Here is a 26,033-nt window from a genome sequence, read left to right as displayed (position 1 = left end):
GTTAGGCAGTGATTGTGCTCACTATTCATATTGTTTAAATAGAACTTGTTTTATAAAAATGCTGTAGATGTGAAATTTAGGCAAGTATGCTACATTGTATCTTCAAAATTAGAGCTATTTTCTTCCAATAAGACTCGATGTTGATGAAAGAAGACAAATTTTATCTAGCTGGTAATTTCACACAAGAATTAAAACACCGTAATTGAAGAAATCTGGGCAGGTGTGTGCATGAAAATGAGCATATTTCTCTTAGAAGCGTGAGCTAAAACTATTCCTAGATAAAAATGTGTTCTTTAACACATCCGAAATATGACACTTGATAATTGCCCTGTGAAGCGAATGGAAGATACAGGAAGGATGCTCTTTTTAAAAGTTGTTCCTCCAGATCTTATCCTTTAGCTCAGTTTATTTTTTTCACAATTATGTTTTGGCCATTGCTCTTCTACTGGCCCTCACAACGATCAAAATTTCAGATAATTTTGCAATTATTACAATGCTCTCATAAATGGTGTTGTCTTTTAGTTCATTTTGTCCCAGTTGGCCAGGTTTATCAGCATGTATTTGGACTGTATTAATTCTCAGAAATTCGGTTATAATTTAGAATTTGGTGTGTGTGCAGATAAGAAGATTGTATCTAAGTGGTTTCTTTGAAAACCATCCCTGATTTTTAATGCTTATGGGAAGACACCAGCTGTGTGTGAAAGAGAGCCAGCTCAATTTCTGAAGCCCTAGAACTTCCAGCCCCCAAAATGCTACAGATCATCTAGTCAGTTCTCTGATCCAACATAAGAGTTTCCGCTAAAACTTCTCTGACAAAATAGAGACATCGTCCCTAAGTTATTCCATCCTCAAACTTGAGACGTCTACAGCAATGAAGAGAGTAAGGTCGCTCGTTATATGGGCTAAGCATCAGCAAGAGCTAAAAATTTGGGCTTCCCTGGTGGCGCAGTGGTTGAGAGTCTGCCTGCCGATGCAGGGGACATGGGTTCATGCCCCGTTCTGGGAAGATCCCACATGCCGCGGAGCGGCTGGGCCCGTGAGCCATGGCCGCTGAGCCTGTGCGTCCGGAGCCTGTGTTCTGCAACGGGAGAGGCCGGAGCAGTGAGAGGCCCACGTACCGCAAAAAAAAAAAAAAAAAAAAAAAAAAAGAGCTAAAAATTTATATTATTAGTTTTATAACTTATCATTTGAAAAACTATCTAAAACAATATCGTAATTATATAATTTTAGAATGTATAAGTTTAATAACTAAAATATAATTAATGAAATAATTAAATTATAGTATTCATAGTTATGATTGTATGACTTTCTACTTACAGGCCTAGTTTTGCCTCTGGAGCAGCATGGACTAAGCATACTGCTTTCTCCTTGAGGGCACTTTGCATATTTACAGTCACCTGCCCTGCCCATTGCCACCCATGCCCTGTGAACATTTTTTCTCCAGGTTCCTCTTACTGTTTCTCATGTGATATGGGCTCTGGACTGTCCAGCAGTGGCTCTGCACTCTACACCAGTCTCTCTGTATCCCTCTTAAAAACTGATACCCAGAACTGAACGTTATTCTAGATGTGGTTTAACCAGCCCGACAGTGGACCAAGGACTAGTCCTGACCTTGATCTAGATGACTAAGGGCCTTCAGTTCTCGAAGTCTGTGCCTACATGACTGTCAATGTGCTGTAAGTTCCTCTTAGTCTTTCTAAGGCAGGATGTCTCAACCTCAGCACTACAGACATCTGGGCCAGATAATTCTTTGTTGTGGAGGACTGGCCTCCACCCACTGGGTGCAAGTAGTGCGCTATGACTATCCCTCCCCAGTGTGACGACCAAAAATGCCTTCAGACATTGCCAAAGTTCCCCTAGGGGGCAAACCTGCCCCCAGTTGAGAACCATGGCTTGTCGCCCTGCCTAACTGTTGATTTATGCAACCCCCAGCTTCCTTTTCCAAGGATTGCTTAGTGTCTATGTGTCCACTTTTTTTTTCTAATCTAATTATAGGACCTTGAATGTTTCCAGTTTGTTACTTTTCATACTTCTAGCCTTATGAAATACATTACATCTAGACTTTATATTCCAGCACACCCAGATTTCCCTACCCACTGTGTTATCTACACATTTTGTGATTATCTTTGGCGCCTTATCCAAGTTTCTGCTAAATATTGAGTAAGGATGGATCAGGTAAAGAGCCTGCTAGAGGCTTCCCTGCAGATTCACATCAGCACTGCAGCAGCACTCTGCATAAATGTTCACAGCCAGCTTTCCTTTCACAAATCAGCCTACCTCATTCTTTATTGAAATCCAGATATTATGCCAGTCCTATCAAAAAAGAAGAAAATGGTTTTTCTGATTTGTGTACAGGGAGCCAGTGCTAGTCACTGTTGATCACTGATTCTTTTTCAGTTGCTCATATGTTATCTGGATATTGCTTCCTTCTAGAATCTACTCAGTATCCACAACAACCTGATGGTCTTACAATTTGAAGATCTGTTTTGCTGTTTCTTTTTCCCTATGTTTTTCAAAGCTTACTGAGAATAGCTTTGTTTAGCTTCATCTTCAAATGCACTGAGTTCTCAGAATGTGCAAGACACGGTCTCCCATTTTGAAGTTCTCTCAGGACCTTGGGATATAACGGATAAGGCTTAGACCCCTAACTTCATTTCTTTCTATCTCGGGCTTTACTACGCTCTTAACGGTAATTTGTATTTCTCTTTTAAAGCTGAATTACTGGACTAAGAGACCTAATATAGGCAGGCATTGGCTGAGCTCTGGGAATAGCAGTGAGCAGAGAGCCCCAAATCCCTCCTTCCGTGGAGCTTATAGTCAGGTGGTCCCACCTGGTCTCCTCATCCAGGAAGGGGAGGTGGGCAGAGGCTGAGCAGCACCGCCCCTGTGCCCGGTGTACCTGCTCAGGTACTCAACATGCATTAGCTCAATTCTTACGTAAATGATGTAGATGGGACTTGCCACTTCATCTTATAAAAAAGAGAAACTTTTAAACTATTGATTTAAAAGCCACTTTTACTCTGTGAATTTAAACATGGTTTTAATTTTTAAAAAATTAATAATGAAGCTTTTACTTCCATGGATCAAGAAAAGAGATTGAAGATCTGAAGTCACAGCAAAAAGAATCTGGAAAGGTCCCCTAGTTTTTTGCCAACTTTACCTTCATGCCTTTGTAACAGGAGTTTCATTGTAGTTATGTAATAGTCCTTTTGTTTTGCCTAGTTGTTTGCTTCTTTATTCACATTATTTCTCTTCAGAGGCACCATGATAAACATACCAAACTTTATGGTAAGAAAATCCACCACAGACAGTTTGAATCCTGTACTTTTCCTGTGAGCGGTGGTTCCTCCCGCCTCCTGAGAGTCATTGGCTGCACTGGCCCTGAAGCCGCTTGGTTGAACTCACAACTGATGTTATAATCCTGTTGTTCGTGTAGCTGGACGCCTAACCGATTTTTTAATTTCTCGAGATATTAGGATATTCTTTTCTGGTCTGACTGTACATTTTGGCAGTAAATTACTTCTTTTAAAATCTTTCTTTCAGACTCTGATATCATTTCTTAGAATCACATAGCTTTAAATTGGCACTAAGACATTCTCTTAGGAAACATTAGTTGACCTCATTTTTCTAATTGCATTTTTATCAAGACAGAGAATATCACACTTTTCTTAGAATCTTGAATGCTGAAAAATACAGCTGTGGTCCTTGGAAACTCTTTGAAAAAACATAAGTTTCATGATTCTGATCACGGAAAGATAAATGTTTTGATCTTCTCAAAAGTTTCCTAAAATTTTGTGCATCAAGCAACCACAAATATTTCATAATCTCAACTTTTAAATAGGAAGGCTGTATTGTTGAATTTCTGAACAATCTTCATAGCTTAAAAAAATTCTGAGACACGTAACTAACAGAATCTTTAAAGCACTGATTTCTGGTGGTGGATTCTTTTTAGGTATTGTCACAGAGCTGAGAATGTTTAGATTCATTTGCTTCTTTTGATTTAGGGTATAAATTATGATGATTGTTCCTTCCTACCCTCGGCCTTGACAACTGTTAATTGTGCTGTATACTAATTTTTTTTTACAGCTTTTTTCCCTATTGAGTAGCTGTGTTTAGTGTTTGTCTTATTTACTGTGTACATGTAGATATTCAACAATATATCCATCATGTACACGTGTGTTGCTAAATGTAGCTATATAGAAGAAGCTATATGGGGTCTGGATAATTAAGTGATCGTGAAGTGATACCTGTAATGAAAGAGGGCCCGAAAAAGTGACCCAGTTTTTATTGGGGTTGCTGTGTATCTCCAGGAAGAAGAGGAGGGTTCAGAAGACGATAGCAGCACAAAGCCAGAGTTCACCGTCACCCTGAAAACCGATTTCAATGCACGTTGCTTTCTGGACCAATTTGAAGATGACACTGACGGCTTTATTTCCCCGATGGATGATAAAATACCATCAAAATGCAGCCAGGATACCGGACTTTCAAACCTCCACGCTGCTCCAATGTATGTTGTTTTGGTGGTGGTATTGGAATGTTGTGATGAAAATAGTTTTCTGAAATATTACTTTAGCCTTTGTACTTAAATTGGCTGACAAAACGTAAGTGACTTGCCTAGGGTGCATCTATGTGGATAAAACAGGGTTTGCTTGTTTGTTTAACTTCTGGCTCAGTGTTTTTATATGCTTCATCCCGTGTTATTTGAGGGAGCATCTGAGATCTTGCTTAAACAATCGCAAGGTCTCTGTAATGGCATTGTGTGGTTCTGTGCGCCACAGCTCGCCATTTAATACATACCGAGCACAGATGTCATCTCTTTCTTTCTAAGCAAAATATGACCAAGCGCCATGGGAGTTCACAAGCCTGGGGAATTCATAAGTAGCAGGAGCCTCGCAGGAGCCCCAGAAGCCATGCCTATCGTCAGTGTGCTTTGGCTTCCAGGGGTGGAAAACATCCATTTCTGGTGACCCCCAGCTCCTTCCACAGTTCCTGCATTTATATGCTTTTCCCTTTCTCCACAACTCCTATCGAGTTGCACATTCCTTACGTTTATAACTATTCAGATTTAACCCAATTTTCTTGAAATACTTCTGCCCCTCTTAGACCAGAACTCTTGGAACACCTTCAGGAAATGAGAGAAGAAAAGAAAAGGATTCGAAAGAAACTTCGTGATTTTGAAGACAATTTTTTCCGACAAAATGGAAGGTAAGTGCATGTGTTGTCCTTCCCCTCTCCCTCCTCACACACAGCCCTCTTTTTTCTGTGTCACATCTGTGCAAAGCCTCCCATTTGGGAGCCACCCTCCAGCTTTCCTGTAACCTGGCCCTTGGTTTTGTGCCCAGGGCCCCTTTGAGGTTTACTGGAAATGGTGAGGTTTGTGTGGCCCTTCAGGAAGAAGTGCTCCTTGGATGATATCCAAGACCGATACAGATTCAGCTAACATTTACAGAACTCACCTGTCACATCAAATTCTAATCTAAAATGAGCGGCTTAAAGCTAAGTTTCTAGTGGACAGCACTGGTTTTGATTTCTGTTTTTGTTTTTTAATCTTAATAAACTTGAAGGAGAAATAAGGAAAGGGGTACTCTAGGTCTTGCTGGTTTGTAGGCTCATTTTAAAAGCAGAGTCGTCAAGTCAAATGAGAAATACACAGAAACAAGAAGCCCTCCTGACTGATAGAGTGCCTTTCACCAGTGAGTTTTTTTTTTTTAAATACATTGTATCACCTAACATTCTTTTTATTTTTTTAATAAATTTTATTTATTTTTGGCTGCGTTGGTTCTTTGTTGCTGCGTGAGGGCTTCTCATTGCGGTGGCTTCTCTTGTTGCGGAGCACGGGCTCTAGGCGCGTGGGCTTCAGTAGTTGTGGCTCGCAGGCTCAGTAGTTGTGGCGCACAGGCTTAGCTGCTCTGCGGCGTGTGGGATCTTCCCGGACCAGGGCTCAAACCCATGTCCCCTGCATTGGCAGGCAGATTCTTAACCACTACGCCACCAGGGAAGCCCCTACCAGTGAGTTTTAAGACATACTGTAATCATCATCACAGAGCGCTATGCTGAGGGATAGTCTTTCCTGTTAGCAAGTGACCGCGCACAGAATGTCCAACTCAAGTCACAGCATGAGACCAGGTTAGAGCAGGGAATAGAGCTCCATCTCTCACGTTGGAGTTAAGTTTTATCATTTTAAAATGTTTTATTTTAATCCAAATTATTTAAACAGTGTAAATACAGTTTCTCTTTAAGTCTCCTTTTATACTTCTCAAAAGTATTGGGAAATAAAATACCATAAAAATTAACTTAGGCATTAAAAATGTACTATATTTCATTATTTCAATTATTATATAAACTTATTTTGGAGATCTCTGATTTGGATCTGTCCTATAATGACTTTCTCAAGATTTATGAATTTTTATACCAAATATTTCTTTATCTTTCTCCATGAATTGTAGGATATTTAGAAAATATAGATAAAAGAAATAATACCCAAAATGATAATAATACCCAAAGACAAACCAAAGGATTAATGTTTTGATGTGTTTCATTCAAGTCTTCTTTCCAAACATATTTTTGGTTTGTCTGCTCATTTTTTTCCCCATTTGTTTATAGTCACATTATGCACAGATATCCTATAATGACGTAACCTTCACAAGTTTTAAGAAAATACGATTGAGGGGAATCAATAATCATCATACAAGTTTAGAACTGTCAGGGACTTCAGATTTCACAAAATCTGGTTCCATCACTTCGTACGTGAGGCAAGTGAAGACCCTCAAAGGCACGTCTGGGGCCAGGGTCAGATGCCCCCTTCCCTTCCCTGCCCTTTCCTAGGAGCATCCAGGGTCCTTTCCTTGAGCAGGCAGAGCAGGAATAAAATCAGTTCATTGAACGAAATTAAATGAGCCCCAAGCTATCCCATTTCCCATTTTTGCTCTTTAATGAGAAGTAAAGGAAGCCTGGTATTTGAGTGTCTGACATGTGCATTTCCAAGTGAGATGAGAAGCAGGGCAGTGCCGGTTGAGGATGCGGGTAACAGCAGCATTTCGTCAGGTTCTCCTGCGGGTTGTATTAGATCATGGATGCAGAGTACTTAGCACAGTGCTCACCCTATAATCAGCTCTCAAGTATAATACTTGTGCACATAAAAAGTATACATATAAAATTACTCAGAGGGGCTTCCCTGGTGGCGCAGTGGTTGAGAGTCTGCCTGCCGATGCAGGGGACACGGATTCGTGCCCCGGTCTGGGAAGATCCCACATGCCGCAGAGCAGCTGGGCCCGTGAGCCATGGCTGCTGAGCCTGCACGTCCAGAGCCTGTGCTCTGCAACGGGAGAGGCCACAACAGTGGGAGGTCCGCGTACCGCAAAAAGATAAATAAATAAATAAATAAATAAATTACTCAGAAACTATAAAGGTTTATTAATATTCTGTGATCCAATTGCTGAATTCCAAGACTAATTTTTATAGTAAGTAGGAGTATTAACTATTTTTTTAAACCCTGTAAATTATGGGTATACCAATTACTAATCAGAAATTTAATGGTTCATTAGGTGAAGTATATAAAAGTGAGAAAGCATTAAGTGTAAGTAAAGGACTTCAGTGTACGGAGACTTGTAGTGTGAATTCATACGTAGCAACAGCAGACAGAAAGTTTCTACATTTCTTAGTCTTTCCTGTCATTCTTCAAGATGCCAGATTAACTCTGAAACTCAGTTGCATGGTGCCTTCTGGGGACACTGTCTTTGACTGCTTGTCTAAACCCAGCTCCAGTCTTGATACCAAGTCATGCTTGGCAGCATTGATTCTGCGGGGTGCTAAACTGCAAATTTCCACGTGACGATCACTCACCTGACGAGCAGTGTCCTCTAGAAGAGACAGTGAATGATCATCAGCCCCTTTTCCCTTTGTTTCCATCAGAAACGTCCAGAAGGAAGACCGCACTCCTATGGCTGAAGAATACAACGGATATAAGCACATCAAGGCCAAACTGAGGCTCTTGGAGGTGCTTATCAGCAAGAGGGACACGGATTCCAAGTCCGTGTGAGGAGGCAGCCCTGTCCGAGCCAAGGGGGCTGGGGATGCAGGGTGAACGTGCCCCCCACCTCCCCTGGCAGAGAGCAGCTCTGCAGAAACTGGAAGGCAGCCTCGGAGCTGGACCTACAAAGAGAGTAGCCCTTCTGCCTCCGGGCCACTGGGATCATCTCCAGTTTCCACTGCCTGCCTTGGAAACCGCCTGGATGGAAGGAGCCCACTGGCCCCCATGTGGGAGTTGTGGAAGGGAAAGTCGAGACCTCTGTGCACCCGAGCGCTCACAGACACACACAGACGCTGTAGTTGAAGCTTCGCTGACGCTGGCAGCGACGAATCACTACATTGAGACACACTCACCTACAGAGGATACACGCTGTTCTTCTCTGGATAACTGAGAAACAGCCTGTTCTCCGTGGGACTGTGAGAAAAACAAGCTCAGGACTTCACTCTGTAGAGCGAACGTGCTGTGCACATCCAGTGCAGGTGCCCAAGAGAGCACGGGCTCTCTTTGGACCCAGTCAAGTGGGAACCTGCATTGGAGCCCTATTTGCTGCCTCGACCATCCTCGTGACCTTTCCACAGAGCTGCGCCTTTCCCCACTCGTGTGAATCGCTTCCCCTTTAGCTCTCAGGTGGATGGAAGCTGCGTCTGCCGTGCAGTCCTCTATTTGACCGTGTGTTTCTTCACGACGTCCTCAGCTGATAGAGAACTGTGATCCCTGACTAGGGCTGGACCATCTGCAGAGGACAGAGGGGATAGAGAAGTAGCTAATATTTGTGCTGATTTTTAAATTAGGCAGCGGTGAGGAGCCTGGAGAATCCTTTCCTGAACATTGACTGCACTTATTAGCCTCAGATTTTAACATCAAACACTAAGCGAGGCCAGCAGCCTATTTGGGGGTTGGTTTTGTTTTGGCTCTAGCCAAACACAAGGGTCTTGCTTAATTCTTAGCTTAAGTGTAGAGGATCGTGAGAGAGAAGGAGCCTGTATTCTAAGCCTCCTGAGTACTTACCAGAGTTTAATTTTTTTTCTTTTTTTTTAAGTAAACCTGCACTAAAAATCTCCTGAAGGGTAAGTATAGCCCTGAGAGCTCAGCCTAAGGCAGAATCTAAATCACACTATTTTCAAGATCATGTATAAAGAGAAAAAAATAATGGTGTATAGCCAATTATGATTATAATTTTTTCAAAGACGGTGTCACAAAACTGTCTATATTAGACATTGTGGAGGGACCAGGGAATTTAAGACACCAAATCATTCATCTCTCCAGTGTGCTGATGTCATCTTGTGATTTGTTGTTACTTTTTGACTTTCTGTGTTTGCGCTGAGGGAAGTGGGTCCTGGTTCCGCCTGCCCATCCTGGCCCACGTTTCTGCTCTGTGAGGTTGAGCACAGGTGTCTGCCCACCAGCCGCTGGTTGCCAAGAGAAGGTGTTTCAGCAGGCTCTGCCTTTGGAAGACGATGTTGCGGGATGAACAGGACAGCAAAGGGTACCATTTTGTTTTCTTTAATAATAATAACAAGGAGAAAACTTCCTGATCAGTTGTCAGTTTCCAAAACGGGTTCTTGAGAAACTGTCTGGTCAGATTGGATTTGTAGCAGCATTTTCCATTGTTGAAGTGAAGTAGCAGCTCTCTGTCGGTTGAAAATCGTTTAAGTCAGGAGTAGGGGAAAAAGAATACCTTTAAATTTGCTCTTAAAAATAATCATCCAAAAACATGAGCTATATGTTGAAAGTGCCCTGGTTGAATCCACATACTTAAAGACGGTACATAATCCTGCAATATAGATATAGCTTGGTATTCTTTGCTCTACTGTTTACATTGCAGATTGCTATAATTTCAAGGAGTTATATTATAAATAAAATGATGCACTTTAGCACGTTTTCTATTTTTGAAATCTGAACATGAATCATTCACATGACCAAAAATTGTATTTTTTAAAAGAAATACATGTCTAGTTTGTCCTTTTTAAGTAATTATTCTCTTACATAAGCTATAATATAAATCACATCATTACCAGTTAACTTTCAAAGCACATCTGTCTAAGAGTATTGCTTTGAAAATACTAATATACTATAGAACTTTAAAAGAGAAAAAGCTATATAAATGAGAAGCTACTAAGTGTTTTGAAATCTATTGTTTCTGCCAAAGGTAAATTAAGTACAAGATTTATTCAGGAATCCCCATTCAAATTTGTATGATTGAATAAAAGAAGACACCAAGTTATAGTAAAATGTGTATGGAATGTCATGTTTTCCTTTGTAATTTATAATAATATACTTCCTAGAATTCTGCCCCAATTAAGGGAGGAAAGCCCTGATTACAGGAGATTCTATCTGAAGACAGGTTAGTACGTAGGTTCTGGCTCTGCCAGAAATGCTGAGGTAAATTTGTTTCCATAGCAACCATTTTTGCAGCCCAGAGTCTCAAGGCCCTAGAGGCAGTGTCTTAATTGGCTTAACACAGAATACTCTGGACTGCGGTTTTTCCTTTGCTCTGTCAGGAATATGTGTGTGTGTTTATGAGCACATGCCAACAAGATAAATGTCAAGAGTTATTTAATAACAATGATAAGTAAAAGTAAAGCATGAATAAACTTGGCTGTGTGATTGTAAGAATCAGAGATAGCAGAGGCTTGTAATTTTCCCAAGCATTTGCTTTTTATTGTTTCAGTCTGGAGCAAACCTTGAAATAGATATTTATATTAAGTATGTTATCATTACTGCATTTCATCTTTGAAGCGTTGAGTTTGTATTTTACTTTTTAGACAGGTATGTGCAAGGTTGAGGATAAGGGCCTGCTGAGAAGTTTTTCAGGACAGCCAAAGTTTGTCTTGGTGCTGGTAGAAGAAAGTCTGCACAACCTCAGTGATCTCCGATTCAGGGAAAAGTCCCATGAAAGACCACATCACACTTCAGACTGGAAAACTATGTTTTTTTAATTGCTAGCTATAATTTATTGTGAGCTAATAAGTAGATTTCTTTGCTTTGGTTGCTAGTTTGAAGTCAAAAGATTATTATTCATTGGCAAGGCAGGGATCAGCAATGCCTCTATATGTAACATCAGTGTGACTTTTGCTTTCTCTCATCCTGATGCAACACTTGCGTGGTGGCAGAAGAGCCTGTTGTAGGGTGTGCCTGCTCCCAGGTGTGTCATTTCTAGCCCAGGACAAGTGCCTCAGGGTTGTGCTTGTGTCATAAACATGGCACTGAGATGCACTGAGGCCAGCAATCCTGGCGCCTCCTAAGGGCTGAGCTTAGAACTAATGTGGTTGAGCTTAGAATTCCTCATAAGGTGACTGTTAAGTTTATTCTCAGAATCAAAGGGCAGCCATGAGGCCAGTTAAGTTGGTTCTTTCTGGGACTGCCTAGTTCTCAGTAGACAGAATTGAGCCCTGTATCCAGAACTGATCACAGATTTATAAGGAAAATCAAAGTTTAAAGTTTGTTGATGAATTTTTTAAGAGATTCTTAATCTGATCATGAAGATGCCATCTTTCTTAAGGGTATATTTCTTAAGGCTGTATACCTCACTACCTTTGATGGTATATTTATAGCTGAACGCCATAATCTCTTTTAACTGCCTTGTGAAAATCTGGTTGTAGTCTAAATTGGTTTTGCTTTCAAGACAGGTCTTCCTGACACACTGCATCCTGGGAGGTTTTCTCCCAAGGTGGGGAGTGGTCGTTTCTGCACCAAGATCAGCACCTCTGTGGTATTCTTTCATAGTATCCATTTGGTTAAACCAATAGGGAGGGATAAAACTGGGCTAAAACGTCAAAGCAGTGTTTCCTCAGAAGGCCATGGGTTTAGCAGAAGCCAGAGTGTGCTTTGTTTTTCTTTGATTAATTCCCTTCCATTATATTTTTCCCCATGTGACCCTCAAAATCTACTGAAGAGTACATTTTGTCAAAAGATAGGCTAAACATGTTTTCAAATCTGTAGGTACTGAACTTGTGCGTGCTGGCACTTCTTCACAGGGCGGCTGACACAGCAAGCTCCAAAAGATGGTGATCTACGTGTCAGCCACTGCACTGTGGCATCAGCCACTTTCCAGAGTAGAGATCGCGCCCTTGGGGCATCCACACTCTTCCACCATGATCCTTCATAACAGATGTATGTGGATAAGCTGAGGTCAATTACAGGTACACACAGATGTGTATTAAAATGAAATCTGTACATCTACAACTTCATATTGCTATGAAAGTGCAGGTATGTCTCTAGAGGATCTCATTTTGTCTGGAATCCAGCCAGTCGTGGCCATGTGTGCAGCTTGAGAAATCGATTCGGCAGATCTGACTCTCAATCTGAAAGCACCTATACAATCATGAAAATCTCCAAGAGTGGATGCAATTTTAGTAAATAACATGGGCCCAGAACAATGTTTACATGACATGTAAGCAGAAAGTATTTGAAATTACAGTTGTTCCTTTTTTAAAATGTAAACTGAATGAAAATATGTTATGTACATTTTTGTACATGACTGTATTTTGTATGAACATAAATAAAATATTTTTAATTGTGAATGTTCTGAATTTTTTGACAGCATCAGGGACGTGTGACTGAACCCTCTGTGGGGTCTGACCTTTCCCTATGTAAGGAATCACGCTGCTCCCCTGAGCTCCTCAGAAGCCTCCTGAGGATTAAGAATTGTTATTCTGTCTCCAGGGAGGGCACTGGAAGGTGAAGCAAACAGGGTACAAGCTAGACATGCCCATGATGGTCGGTAGGAAAACAGGCTTGTGCTCTCTGCTCAGCTGCCTTTGAAGCAATTCATGGAAGGGGCTGGAGGGGTGCAGAAAGAAAAGCATTAAGAAAAACAACTTTAAGTACATTTCCAAAGTCTCGGAGGCCATCACAGGCAAATATGTCAACCACTCACTACTCTGAAGCTAATGAGGCCACCAGAAAACTGTGACACGGAAGAAAAGGCATGTTGCAGTCGTGTGAGGTGAGCAGCTCGTGGCCGGTGGAGGTTAGGCCCACAGGTGTTCTTTAAGCTGCATGTGTTACAGACGCCTGACTGAAGTGACTCAAGTACACATTCAAAATATACTAAACCTGAAAATTAAAAAAAAAAAAAAAATTAAGGCTTGGAGCAAGAACCTTGTCCCAGTACTGACACCAGGATTTGAACTAAGATCTGTCTGACTTCGGAGCATGAAGACGCAGCACTGCTGACGGCACAATGGCCTGGCGTTCTGTCAGAACTGAAGCTTGGGCTTCCCTGGTGGTGCAGTGGTTAAGGATCCGCCTGCCAATGCAGGGGACACGGGGTCGAGCCCTGGTCCAGGGAGATCCCACATGCCGCGGAGCAACTAAGCCTGTGCGCCATGGCCGCTGAGCCTGCGATCTGGAGCCACGAGCCACAACTACTGAGCCCGCGTGCTGCAGCTCCTGAGGCCCATGCGCCTAGAGCCCGTGCTCCGCAATGGGAGGCGCCACTGCAGTAAGAAGCCCACGCGCCACAGGGAAGAGTAGCCCCCGCTTGCAGTAACTGGAGAAAAGCCCACGTGCAGCGAAGAGGACCCAGCACAGCCAAAAATAAAATAAATGGGATAAATAAATTTTTAAAAAAACACTGAAGCTCGCCTGAGTAACTTACTTTTTGAAACACTGGGTCCAAAGTAATAAAACTGAGTCAGAAGTGGCAAGCAGTATATAGCGACCCTTCATTTTCTTAAGTCCTATTTTGCTGTCGCCCCTCTGAGGGACCAGAAAGTGATGCTGGCCCAAGTACACCAGCTTCTACAGCCTGTTTAAAAGCCTGATGGTCCTCCAGACGGCCTCCCCCGACTCCCCTGGAAATGTTTTTGCTCCTCCTCTATCCATTTGCAGCACTGGACGAACTGAATGGGAATTTCAGAACAGGGACCGACTGGGGGAGGTTGAGAGAGAAGCACAGTCCTCGTTACTGCTTCCAATGGCCTCACTATTACCCCCTCTAGAAATGGATTCTGAATCTTGTAAGACAAAATGTATCAGGGTTATCCCTAAGCTGGGTCCGCTTATCAAGGCTATAAATACACAGTTGAATTTCATATTCAGTAAAAGCTGAAAGTAGAAATTCCCAAATGCATTTTCAGAATGCTGGCTGGCAGGCCGGCAAGTGGGCTTTGGCAGGAACTGGGCTTGTTGACAGCTTGCTTCTCACTGCTCCCCTCCATCAACAAGGCTTGTACCAAAGGGTGGATCCAAGTTGTGCAGCATCTTCCGGGGAACGCGGCCCATTGCAAAACGCAGCAAGAACCAAATTCGAGACCTCTGGAGTTCCATGTCTCAGCTGAGCCTTTGTGTGTATAAATTATATGTTACTGTGAATTCTGAAACTCATATCTTCCACACGTTTGAATCTTCCTTTAATTTCTCAAAAACAATTCAAAGATGCTGAGAAATCCTTGTCATGCTTCTGGTTCTACAGCGTTGAGTACTTCTTGGTAAGATATTTTGAAATATTGTTATTTTTCTGTAACTGGTGCTTTTTTTAACTGAAGTATAGTTGATTTATAATGTTTTAGGTGTATAGCAAAGTGATTCAGTTATATATATATATATATATATATATATATATTCTTTTTCAGATTCTTTTTCATTATAGGTTATTACAAGATATTGAATATAGTTCCCTGTGTAGATAGTAGGTCCTTATTTATCTATTTTAGTTTTTTCTTAATTTTTTTTTATAAATTTATTTATTTATTTTTGGCTGTGTTGGGTCTTCGTTGCTGCGCGTGGGCTTTCGCTAGTTGTGGCGAGCGGGGGCTACTCTTCGTTGCTGTGTGCGGGCTTCTCATCGCGGTGGCTTCTCGTTGCGGAGCACGGGCTCTAGGCATGCAGGTTTCAGTAGTTGTGGCACGTGTGCTCATAGCTGTTGGCTCGCGGGCTCTAGAGCACAGTCTCAGTAGTTGCGGCACACGGGCTTAGTTGCTTCGCGACATGTGGGATCTTCCCAGACCAGGGCTTGAACCCGTGTCTCCTGCATTGGCAGGCAGATTCGTAAACACTGCGCCACCAGGGAAGTCCTATCTATTTGACTTTTTTTTTTTTTAAGTTTATTTATTTATTTACTTTTGTCTGTGTTGGGTCTTCGTTTCTGTGCGAGGGCTTTCTCTAGTTGTGGTGAGCGGGGGCCACTCTTCATCGCGGTGCGCGGACCTCTCACTGTCGCGGCCTCTCTTGCTGTGGAGCACAAGCTGCAGATGCGCAGGCTCAGTAGTTGTGGCTCACGGGCCTAGTTGCTCCGTGGCATGTGGGATCTTCCCAGACCAGGGCTTGAACCCGTGTCCCCTGCATTGGCAGGCAGATTCTCAACCACTGCGCCACAAGAGAAGCCCCCTATTTTACTTTTGAAGAACTTAAAATTGCTGGATGAGATTAGACAAAGGGGAGGGAACACAGGGAGAGAGTGAAGGATCTATTTCTCTCTGGTAGCAGAGGGCAGTGCTTCTCAAACTGAAATACTGGCCAGGGGTCTTGTAGAACAGTCGCCTTGGGGGGGGCTGACAATCTGCATTTTTCGGACAAGCTTCCAGGTGCTGCAATGCTGCTGGTCCAAAGACCTCACTTGAAGTAGAGGGTGCAGACAGCATCCTGGGTATCTGCGGAAATGAGCATCTCCGATCAGTTCCAAATCCTGCGTTGACAGAGACGGTACCCGACAATCCCAGTGGAGGCCAAATGCTGCTCAATGCTTAAGGTCCAGACTGCAGAAAGATGGCTCCACTCTGCGACCTGTGCACATTCCTTACCCTCCCTGTCTCCGTTTCTTTATCTAAAAAGTGGAAATAATCAGAGTACGTCCCTTATCGGGGTTATTATGGGAATTTACTTGGATGAACATAAAGTGAGCACACAATACATCTGCAGTAAAGGATGGTGGCGGGCTGTTATCATCAAATATTGAGACAAAGATTCTTGCTCTGCTGAAGTCCAAACAAGACATTTTGAATCACTACAAAAAAGGAATTGTATTCCCCACCACCACCCTTCTCCTCGACCTCTGGTCCCTTGTTTGTATTAGTCAGAAACAGAGGGCACCTCCAGCACTTTAAGCACAAATCAGCACTAACCGGTGAGAAAGATTTTATGGGAGCACTGACCCCATTCTCTTGGCAGGGAAAGTAAAATTCTGACTCTTCTCAAGCAATCTGCATCAAAATGTGTGTGCAGCTTTCTCCGTGAGACCTTTGCTTGCTAAATCCCTTCCCTCACGGGAGCAGGGCAAACTCCTCTAAGTCTGCTTCTCCCTAGGGCATTTTGGGAGGTCCATATCTGCTCAGACATGTCAAAGGAATTAACTGATCGGAGACAGATGTGGGATTGCCTGCATTCTGTGCAGGGAAGGAACAGAATAACCTTTGAACTGATTTCTAGGCACCTGGTGTCCTGAAATTTCTGTCTCAGGCTGTATTTTTTTTTTTTTTTTTTTTGCGGTACGCGGGCCTTTCACTGTTGTGGCCTCTCCCGTTGCGGAGCACAGGCTCCGGACGCGCAGGCTTAGCGGCCATGGCTCACGGGCCCAGCCGCTCCGCAGCATGTGGGATCCTCCCGGACCGGGGCACGAACCTGTGTCCCCTGCATCGGCAGGCGGACTCTCAACCACTGCACCACCAGGGAAGCCCTCAGGCTGTATTTTTAAACAACTAAAAATGAAGCATACCCCAGGGAGAAGAGCTGCTCTGATTTCAGCAAGCCCCTCATTAGCATCCTATGTTTCACCAAGCCTGTGGACAAGGCTGAGACCAGGAGAGGGCCTGGGGTCATCCTCCACTCCCTCATCAGCGCCAGGGGGGCAAAGTCGGGGTGCCACTGCTCAGGCCAGCAACAGAGCAAGCTTCGGGTTCAAATGACCTTCCACTCTCATTGAATGGGGCCCTGCCCCCCATAAATTCAGCAACTCCGGGTCTCTTCTCCGAACAATGTGCCAAACTTGAACTTGAGAGCCCTTGAGTCTGCTACACCAGCATCTGTGCTCCTGGGAGAGCCCAGGCACAAAAGGTCAGGAGACACGTTTTTAACAAGAAGCCTTTGGCAGTGGCAGGCTGGTCCCTCTGGGACCACGAGCCAGGACCTAGTTGGCACTTGCTATTGACCTTTGCTCTCAAGAGCCCCAGGCCTCTTATGACACTGTAGACATTGGGATTATTTCCATATCTGCTCTTTGCCTTTCTTTTTCTCCTAATCCTAAAAAAAAGGTGACCGTGAAACTAATCTGGTTTAGAGTTTCCCTTCACCTGAGGAGTGTATGTGTGTGAGTTTTAGATCTTATTTAATTTCTCAGGAAGCTCAACACCAATGGGAAATGAATCAATAATAACCAGAGATTGTATCCAGTTCCCCCAGGGTTAGGCCCAGGAAAATCAGCTTTTAAAAGATCTGAAGACCATATGATTGTGCACCCTGCCAAGCATCCAGCCACTCTTGGAAGAAAAAAAAAAAAAATGCTAACATCTGAACTAATTTTCTCCATGCCACACATAACTCAGGAGTACACACTCCATTACTTTTAGAAGGAAATAAAACACTAAAGCCTGGATCAGCTAATCCGTGGGAGAGGCTGTTATCAATATAGATGCAAAGAACCTGCCCACAATGGGGTGGACACTTCCTCCAGCACCTGTTGTGTTGCATATCCCTGTTTCTCACTCCACAAGGGAGGTTAACCAACCCCTCCTTCCCTGGGTTGGAAAGGCATGGTGGTAGCTTCTGTGTCACAGCCAACTGGAGAATTTCCTTGATCTAATCTGCAGGAGAGTTTTCACCTATTCTGAAGACATGAGGACCTACTGTCTTCCTTATCACAAGCTCCTCCTCAGCTTTGTGAGATACTGTTCCCCAAGATAAGCCTGCAGGTGGAGGCTGCCAGTGCGCCTATCAGTGCTCCACAAAGGCATCTCTTAAAAATGAAGACATTCACAAACCAGAAGACTCGTAACTCAAGCAACCCCAGCTAAGTAGTACGAAGGCTACTTGGGCCTCATGTTCTTAGATATTCTAGAGACTTAACAAATGTTTTAAAATATGCTTGGCTCCATTTTTAAGAGCCAAAGAAAACTGGAGACAACCAACACTTTCATTTCTTTTTGAGAGGAAATGATAAAATTCTGCATATTAGCCTTGATTTTATATATTTCCTCTTCTATGCTTGACCCTAACACAAAACGTTCTATTCATTGGGCTGCACCTCAAATCTGTTTTGACGTTCTGTTGTATGCCCGCCTTCATTCCACCTTTCTCTCCCTCATCCAGTTAACAGTGATTTGGCTGTTTTTTCCTTTATGTTTTCCGGTTTTAGTGAGATATGATTGACATATGTAACATTGTGTAAGTCTAAGGTGTACAACATGTTGATTTGAACCACTAATATATTGTAAAGCAATTACCATCATAGCATTAGCTAACACCTCCATCATATTACATAATTATCATTCTTTTTTGTAGTTAGAACATTTAAGATCTACTCTCTTAGCAACATTCAAGTATATAGTACAGTGTTATTAACCATAATCACCATGCTGTTAATTAGATACCCAGAATGTATTCATCTTATAACTGGAAGTTTGTATCCTTTGACCAACATCTCCCCATTTTCCCCACTCCCCAGCCCCTGATAACTACCATTCTACTCTGTTTCTATGAGTTAGGCTTTTTAGATTTCACATATAAGTGAGATCATACAGTATTGGTCTTTCTCTGACTTAATTAGCATAATACTTTCAAGGTCCATCCATGTTGTCACAAATAGTAAGATTTCCTTCTTTCTTATGAATAATATTCCATGGTATATATACACCACAGTTTCTTTATCCATTCATCCTTTGACAGACCCATTGTTTCCATATCTTGGCTATTGTAAATAATGCTTCAATGAACATGGGGGTGCAGACATCTCTTCAAGATCCTGTTTATAATTCCTTTGGATATGTACCCAGAAGTGGGATTGCTAGATTGTATGATAGTTCTATTTTTATTTTTTTACGGAACCTTCATGATGTTTTCCATAGTGGCTATACCAATTTACATTCCTACCAACAATGCACAAGGGTTCCCTTTTCTCCACATCTTCACCAACACTTGTCTTTTTGATAATAGCCATTTTAACAGGTGTGAGATGAATATCTCCTTGTGGTTTTGATTTGCTTTTCCCTGATGTTTAGTGATGCTGAGTACCTCTTCATGTACCTGTTGGCCATTTGTATGTCTTATTTGAAAACGTATTTATTGAGTTCTCCTGCCCATTTTAAAATCAAATTGTTTGGTTATTTTTGCTAATGAGTTGTATGAGTTATTTACATATTTTGGATATTAACTCCTTATCAGATGTATGGTTTGCAAATATTTTCTTCCATTCCATAGTTTGCATTTTTATTTGTTGGTTGTTTCTTTTGCTGTGCAGAAGCTATTTTAGTTCGATATAATCCCACTTATCAAGTTTTGTCTTTGTTGTTAAAGCTTTTGGTGTTAAATCCAAAAATCATCGTGAAGACCAATGTCAGGAAGCCTTTTCCCTGTGTTTTCTTCTAGGAGTTTTAGTTTCAGGTCCTGTGTTTAAGTCTTTATCTTGAGTTAATTTTTGTGAATAGTGTAAGATAGGGGTCCAATTTCATTCTGCATTTGACTACCCAGTTTTACCAACATCATACATTCATTCATTCATGTATTTATTTATTTTTTAACATCATTTATTAAAGAGGCTATTCCTTCCCCATTGAGTATTCTTGGCTTCCTGTCAAATATCAGTTAACCATATATGCAAAGGTTTATTTCTAGGCTCTTAATTCTGTTCCATTGGTCTATTCTTTTTTATGCCAGTACCATACTATGTTAATTGCTATAGCTTTGTAGTATAGCTTGAAATAGTTATTACTATAGCTATAGTAGTGTAGTTTGAAACAGGAAGTGTGATGCCTCCAATTTATACTTTTTTCTCATGATTGCCTTGGCTATTTGGGATCTTTTGTGGTTCCATACAGATTTTAAAATTATTTGTTCTATTTCTGTGAAAAATGCCATTGGGATTTTGATAGGGATCACATTGAATCTATAGATGGCTTTGGGTAGTATGGACATCTTAACAGTATTAACTCTTCTGATTCATGAACATAGGATCTCTTTCCATTTCTTTGTGTCTTCAATTTTTTTTTTTTGGCCAAAGTCTTGTAGTTTACAGTGTACAGATCTTTCACCTCCTTGGTTAAATTTACTCCTAAATATTTTATTGTTTTTGATGTTGTTATTAAAGGGATTGGTTTTTTTCTTTTTCAGATATTTCATTGTTAGTATATAGAAACACAACTGATTCCTGTATGTTGATTTTGTGTCCGATAATACTACTGAATTCCTCGATTAGTTCTAGCTTTTCTTGGTGCAGTCATTAGAATTTTTTATATATAAGATCATATCATCTGCAAACAATGACAGTTTTACTTCTTCCTTTCTGATTTAGATGTCTTTTTTTCCTTGCCTGATTTCTCTGGTTAGGATTTCCAGTACTGTGTTGAATAGGAGGAGTGAGAATGGTCACCCTTAACTGGTTCCTGATCTTAAAGGAAGAGCTTTCAACTTTTGAACATTGAGTATAATGTTAGCTGTGGACTTATCATATGTTATGTTGAGGTATGTTCCTTCTGTTCCCAATTTGTTGAGAGTTTTTTTTATCATGAAAGGATGTTGTCGTTTGTCAAATGCTTTTTTTGCATCTATTGAAAGGATCATATGAGATTATCTTTCCTTCTATTAATGAGATGTATCACATTTATTGATTTGCGTACATTGAATCATCCTTGCATTCCAGGAATGCTTGACCATGGTGTATGACTGTTTTAATGTGCTATTGAATTCAGTTTGCAAATATTATGTTGAGAATTTTTGCATTTATATTCATCAGGGATATTGGTCTGTAGTTATCTTTCCTTATAGTGTCCTTATCTGGCTTTGGTACCAAGGTTATGCTACCCTCATAAAATGAGTTTTGGAATGTTCCCTGTTTGAGAAGGATTGACATTAATTCTTCTTTAAATGTTTGGTAGAATTCACTGGTGAAACCATCTGGTCTATGGTTTTCTTATTGGGGGGGTTTTGATTATTGATTCAATCTCCTTCCTCATTACTAGTTTGGATTTTCTATTTTTTTCATGATTCAGCCTTGGTAGGTTGTATGTTTCTAAGTTTTGGGGTTTTTTAATGGACATTTGAAGTTTTTTTTAAGATTCTTTTTGATGTGGACCATTTTTTTAAGTCTTTATTGAATTTGTTACAATGTTGCTTCTGTTTTATGGTTTGTTGTTTTATTTTGGCCACAAGGCATGTGGGATCTTAGCTCCCCAACCAGGGATCGGACCCACAGCCCCTGCATTGAAGGCAAAGTCTTAACCATTGGACCACCAGGGAAGTCCCATGAAGTTTTTTGTTTTGGGGTTTTTTTTCACACACATCCTGAGCTTTATTGGGTATTAGTGAGCATGATTTCAAAAACATACTTTTTAAGTATGGTTATGAGAACATTAAGTTTTAAAGAGCTTAAGCAATTCTTATAAATTATATAATCTGCTCATCTTATGGCCAAATTTTCTCTAAATGATTCAGCTGATTTTTCTTTTTATACCTCTGACTTCTGCATCTCATTTTTTAAAAAATTTTATTGGAGTATAGTTGATTTACAATATTGTGTTAGTTTCAGATGTACAGCAAAGTGAATCAGTTATACATATACATATATCCATTCTTTTTTTAGATCTTTTTCCTATATAGGTCATTACAGAGTACTGAGTATTGAGTTCCCTCGGCTATACAGTAGGTTCTTATTAGTTATCTATTTTATATATAGTAGTGTGTATATGTCAATCCCAATCTCCCAATTTATCCCTCCCCCCTCTTATCCCCTGATAACCATAAGTTTGTTTTCTACATCTGTGACTCTACTTCTGTTTTGTAAATAAGTTCATTTGTACCCTTTTTTTAGATTCCACATATAAGCAATATCATATGATATTTGTCTTTCTGTGTCTGACTTACTTCACTCACTATGACAGTCTCTAGGTCCATCCATGTTGCTGTAAATGGCATTATTTTGTTCTTTTTTATGGCTGAGTAATGTCCCATTGTATATATGTACCACATCTTCTTTATCCATTCCTCTGTCAATGGACATTTAGGTTGCTTCCATGTCCTGGCTATTGTAAATAGTGCTGCAGTGAACATTGGGGTGCATTTATCTTTTTGAATTATGGTTTTCTCTGGGTATATGCCTAGGAGTGGGATTGCTGGGTCATATGGTAGTTGTAGTTTGAGTTTTTTAAGGAATCTCCATACTGTTCTCCATAGTGGCTGTACCAATTTACATTGCCATCAGCAGTGTAGGAGGGTTCCCTTTTCTCCACACCCTCTCCAGCATTTATTGATTGTAGATTTTTTTATGATGGCCATTCTGACTGGTGTGAGGTGACACCTCATTGTAGTTTTGATTTGCATTTCTCTGATTATTAGTGATGAGCATCTTTTCATGTACATCTGTATGTCTTCTTTGGAGAAATGTCTGTTTAGATCTTCTGCCCATTTTTTGACTGATTATTTGGTTTTTTGATATTGAGCTTCATGAGCTGCTTGTATATTTTGGAGATTAATCCCTTGTCAGTTGCTTTGTTTCCAAATATTTTCTCCCATTCTGAGGTTTTTTTTTTTTTTAATGGTTTCCTTTGCTTTGCAAAAGCTTTTAAGTTTAATTAGATCCTATTTGTTTTTATTTTCATTGCTCTAGGAGGTGGATCAAAAAAGATCTTGTGTAATTTATGTCAAAGAGTGTTCTGTGTTCTCCTCTAAGGGTTTTACAGTGTCCTGTTTCTACATACTCATCAGTTTCTGCTAGGTTATCTAATTTGTAGGTGTGTGATTGTTCGCAATAGTCTCTTATGATCCTTTGTATTTCTGTGGTATCCATTGCAATGTCTCCTCTTTCATTTATAATGTTATCTATTTGAGTCTTCTCTTTTTTTCCTTTTTTTAATAAATTTATTGTATTTATTTATTTTTGGCTGAGTTGGGTCTTGGTTGCTGCATGCAGGCTTTCTCTAGTTGCGGTGAGTGGAGGCTACTCTTCATTGCAGTGTGTAGGCTTCGCATTGCAGTGGCTCCTCTTGTTGCGAAGCACGGGATCTAGGCACGCGGGCTCAGTAGTTGTGGCTCACAGGCTTAGTTGCTCCACGGCATGTGGGATCTTCCCAGACCAGGGATTGAACCCGTGTCCCCTGCATTGGCAGGTGGATTCTCAACCACTGCACCACCAGGGAAGCCCTTCTTTTTTTTTCTTAATCTAGCTAAAAGTTTGTCAATTTTATCTTTCAAAAACCAGCTCTTAATTTCATTGATCTTTTCTGTAATTTTTTGGTTTCTATTTCATTTATTTATATTATCCCCTTCCTTCTGCTAACTTTGGGCTTAGTTTCTTCTTTTCCTACTTCCTTAAGGGGTAAAATTAGGTTGTTTGAGATCTTTTTTCTTAATGTAGACATTTCTATCAACTTCTCTTAAAACTGCTCTTGATGCATCCCACAGGTTTTGGTATGAAGTGTTTTAATTTTTGTTTGATTCAAGGTGTTTTTTTTATTTTCCTTTTGATTTCCTCTGTGACCCATTGTTTGTTCAGGAGTGTGTTGATTTCCACATGTGAAATTTTCAGCTTTCTTCTTGTTATTGATTTCTAGTTTCATACCACTGTAGTTGGAAGATACTTGGTATGATTTCAATCTTAAATTTGCTAAGACTTGTTTTGTGACCTATGATATGACCTATTGTGGAGAATGTTCCATGTGCATTTGAGAAGAATGTGTGTTTTGTTTCTTTTGGATGGAATGTTCTGTATATATCTGTTTAACTAATTTAGTCTAAAGTATGGTTCAAGTCCAATGTATCCTTATTGATTTTCTGTCTGGATGATCTATCCTTTGTTAAAAGTGGGATACTGAAGTTGTTAACTATTATTGTATTGTCAACTATTTCTCCTTTCAGATCTGTTAGTATTTTGTTAATATATTTATCTCCAATGTTAGGTGATTATATATTTAGAACTGTTATATCTTCTTGATAAATTGACCTCTTTGTCATTATATGATCTTCTTTGTCTCTTGTTACCACTTTTGGCTTAAAGTCTAGTTTGTCAGATGTAAGTATAGCTATCCCTGCTCTCTTGTGGTTTTCACTCACATGAATATCTTTTCCCACACCTTCATTTTGAGCTTGTGTGTGTCCTTAAAGCTGAAGTGAGTCTCTTGTAGGCAGCATATAGTTGAGTTTTGGTTTTTTATCCATCCAGCCACTCTTTGTCTTTTGAGAATTCAGTACATTTATATTTAAAGAAATTATTGATAGGTAAAGACCTACTAATGCCATCTTTTTGTTTTCTGGCTGTCTTGTGTAGTCCCTTTGTTACTTTCTTCCTCTCTTTCTGCCTACCTTTGTGAGATGAATTTCCATAGTGATTATGCTTTAGTTTCCTCTTTATCTTTTGTGAACCTACTGTAGGCTTTTGCTTTGTTATTACCATAAGGCTTACATAAATCAACTTATAATAGTCTGTTTTAGGCTGATAATTTAATGTTGATTGCATACAAAACCTCTACCCTTTTACTTTCCCTCTTTTATGTTTTTGATGTCACAATTTATATATTATGTATTAACAAATTATTGTAGCTATAGCTTTTTTTTAATACTTTTGTCCTTTAACCTTTATACTGCAGTTAAGTCATTAACACACTACCATATTACAGTATTAGAGTATTCTGAATCTGGCTACATAATTATCTTAACCAGTATGTTGTATATTTTTATGTTTTCATGTTACTAACTGGTATCCTTTCATTTCAGCTTGAAGAATTCCTTTCAGCATTTTTTTTTTTATAAGTAAGGTCTAGTGGTGGTGCTCTCCCTCAATTTTTGTTAGTTAGGGAGAGTCTTTATCTCACCTTCATTTCTGAAGGACAACTTTGCTGGGTAAAGTATTCTTGGTTGGCAGGGTTTTTTTCTTTCAGTACTTGAATATATTATCCCATTCTCTCCTGGCCTGCAAGGTCTCTACTGGGAAATCTGCTCATTTCCTTATGGGGGTTCCCTTGTACGAGATTTTTTTCTTCTCTTGCTGCTCTAAAATTCTCTGGTTTTGATTTTAGACCGTTTTTTTATGTATCTATCTTGGAGGAGATCATTTTAGATTGAAAATAAACCTATTAGTTTCATGTATTTGGAAGTCCAAATTTCTCCCAGGTTTGAGAGAAATTCTCGGCCATTATTTCTTTAAATAAGCTTTCTACCTCTTTCTCCACCTCTTCTCCTTCTGTAATTCCAATGATATGTACAGTGTTTCTTTTAATGGTGTCCCCTAAGTCTTACAGGTTTTCTTCAGTCCTTTTCATTTTTTTCTTTTTGCTCCTCTGACTGGCTACTTTCAATTGATCTGTCTCATTGATTCTTTCTTCTTGTTCAGGTCTGATGTTGAAGGTCTCTCTTGAATTCTTCAGTTCAATTATTGTATTCTTCAGCTCCAATTTTTTTTTTCAGATTTTCTCTTTGATGTACATCTTATTTGTTCTTGTACTATTTTCCAGATATCATTAAAGTGTTTTTCTGTTCTCTTGTATCTCTCTGAGCATCTTTAGACAATTATTTTAAATTCTCTATCAGGCAATCTCCCGGATCTCCATTTCTTTAGGGCCAGTTCCTGGAAGTTTACTGTATTCCTTTGGTGGAGACATATTTCCCTGATTCTTCAGGATCCCTATAGCCTTTCACAGGTGTCTGTGCATTTGAAGCAGCAGTCACCTCTTCCAGACATTATGGACTGACGTTGGTAAGTGAAGACTTTCACACCTGCAAGGGTTGGTGGAGCACACTACAACATGCTGTGACCCCAGGTCTAGTGGTGCAGGGTACCAAGTGTGGGGTTGTGTGGCAGCAGTGGGTTGGGGGGGAGGGGCGTGATCTCTCTTTGGCTCAGGTTGCTGGGGTCCATAGCATCAGC

The 26,033-nt window shown here is 40.5% G+C and overlaps 1 protein-coding gene across 8 annotated transcripts in view; it reads left to right on the top strand.

Annotated features, from left to right (window-relative positions):
- The window catches only part of FAM13A (family with sequence similarity 13 member A), a 332,218-nt gene extending 319,698 nt beyond the window's left edge, over positions 1-12,520 (top strand). For 6 of the 8 annotated variants that reach the window (XM_060115146.1, XM_060115122.1, XM_060115137.1 and 3 more), the window contains 3 exons: positions 4,311-4,507; positions 5,104-5,205; positions 7,912-12,520. In XM_060115146.1, coding sequence (XP_059971129.1) covers positions 4,311-4,507; positions 5,104-5,205; positions 7,912-8,038 — 426 coding nt within the window. In that variant the 3' untranslated portion in view covers positions 8,039-12,520. The remainder of the gene's footprint in view (positions 1-4,310; positions 4,508-5,103; positions 5,206-7,911) is intronic. The other 2 variants (XR_009533983.1, XR_009533982.1) reach the window with 2 other exon arrangements.
- Positions 12,521-26,033: the final 13,513 nt, after the last annotated feature.

Source organism: Mesoplodon densirostris, chromosome 1 (genome assembly GCF_025265405.1).
Source record: "Mesoplodon densirostris isolate mMesDen1 chromosome 1, mMesDen1 primary haplotype, whole genome shotgun sequence".
NCBI classification, from domain to species: domain Eukaryota; kingdom Metazoa; phylum Chordata; class Mammalia; order Artiodactyla; family Ziphiidae; genus Mesoplodon; species Mesoplodon densirostris.
This window is presented reverse-complemented; position numbering and strand designations above follow the sequence as displayed.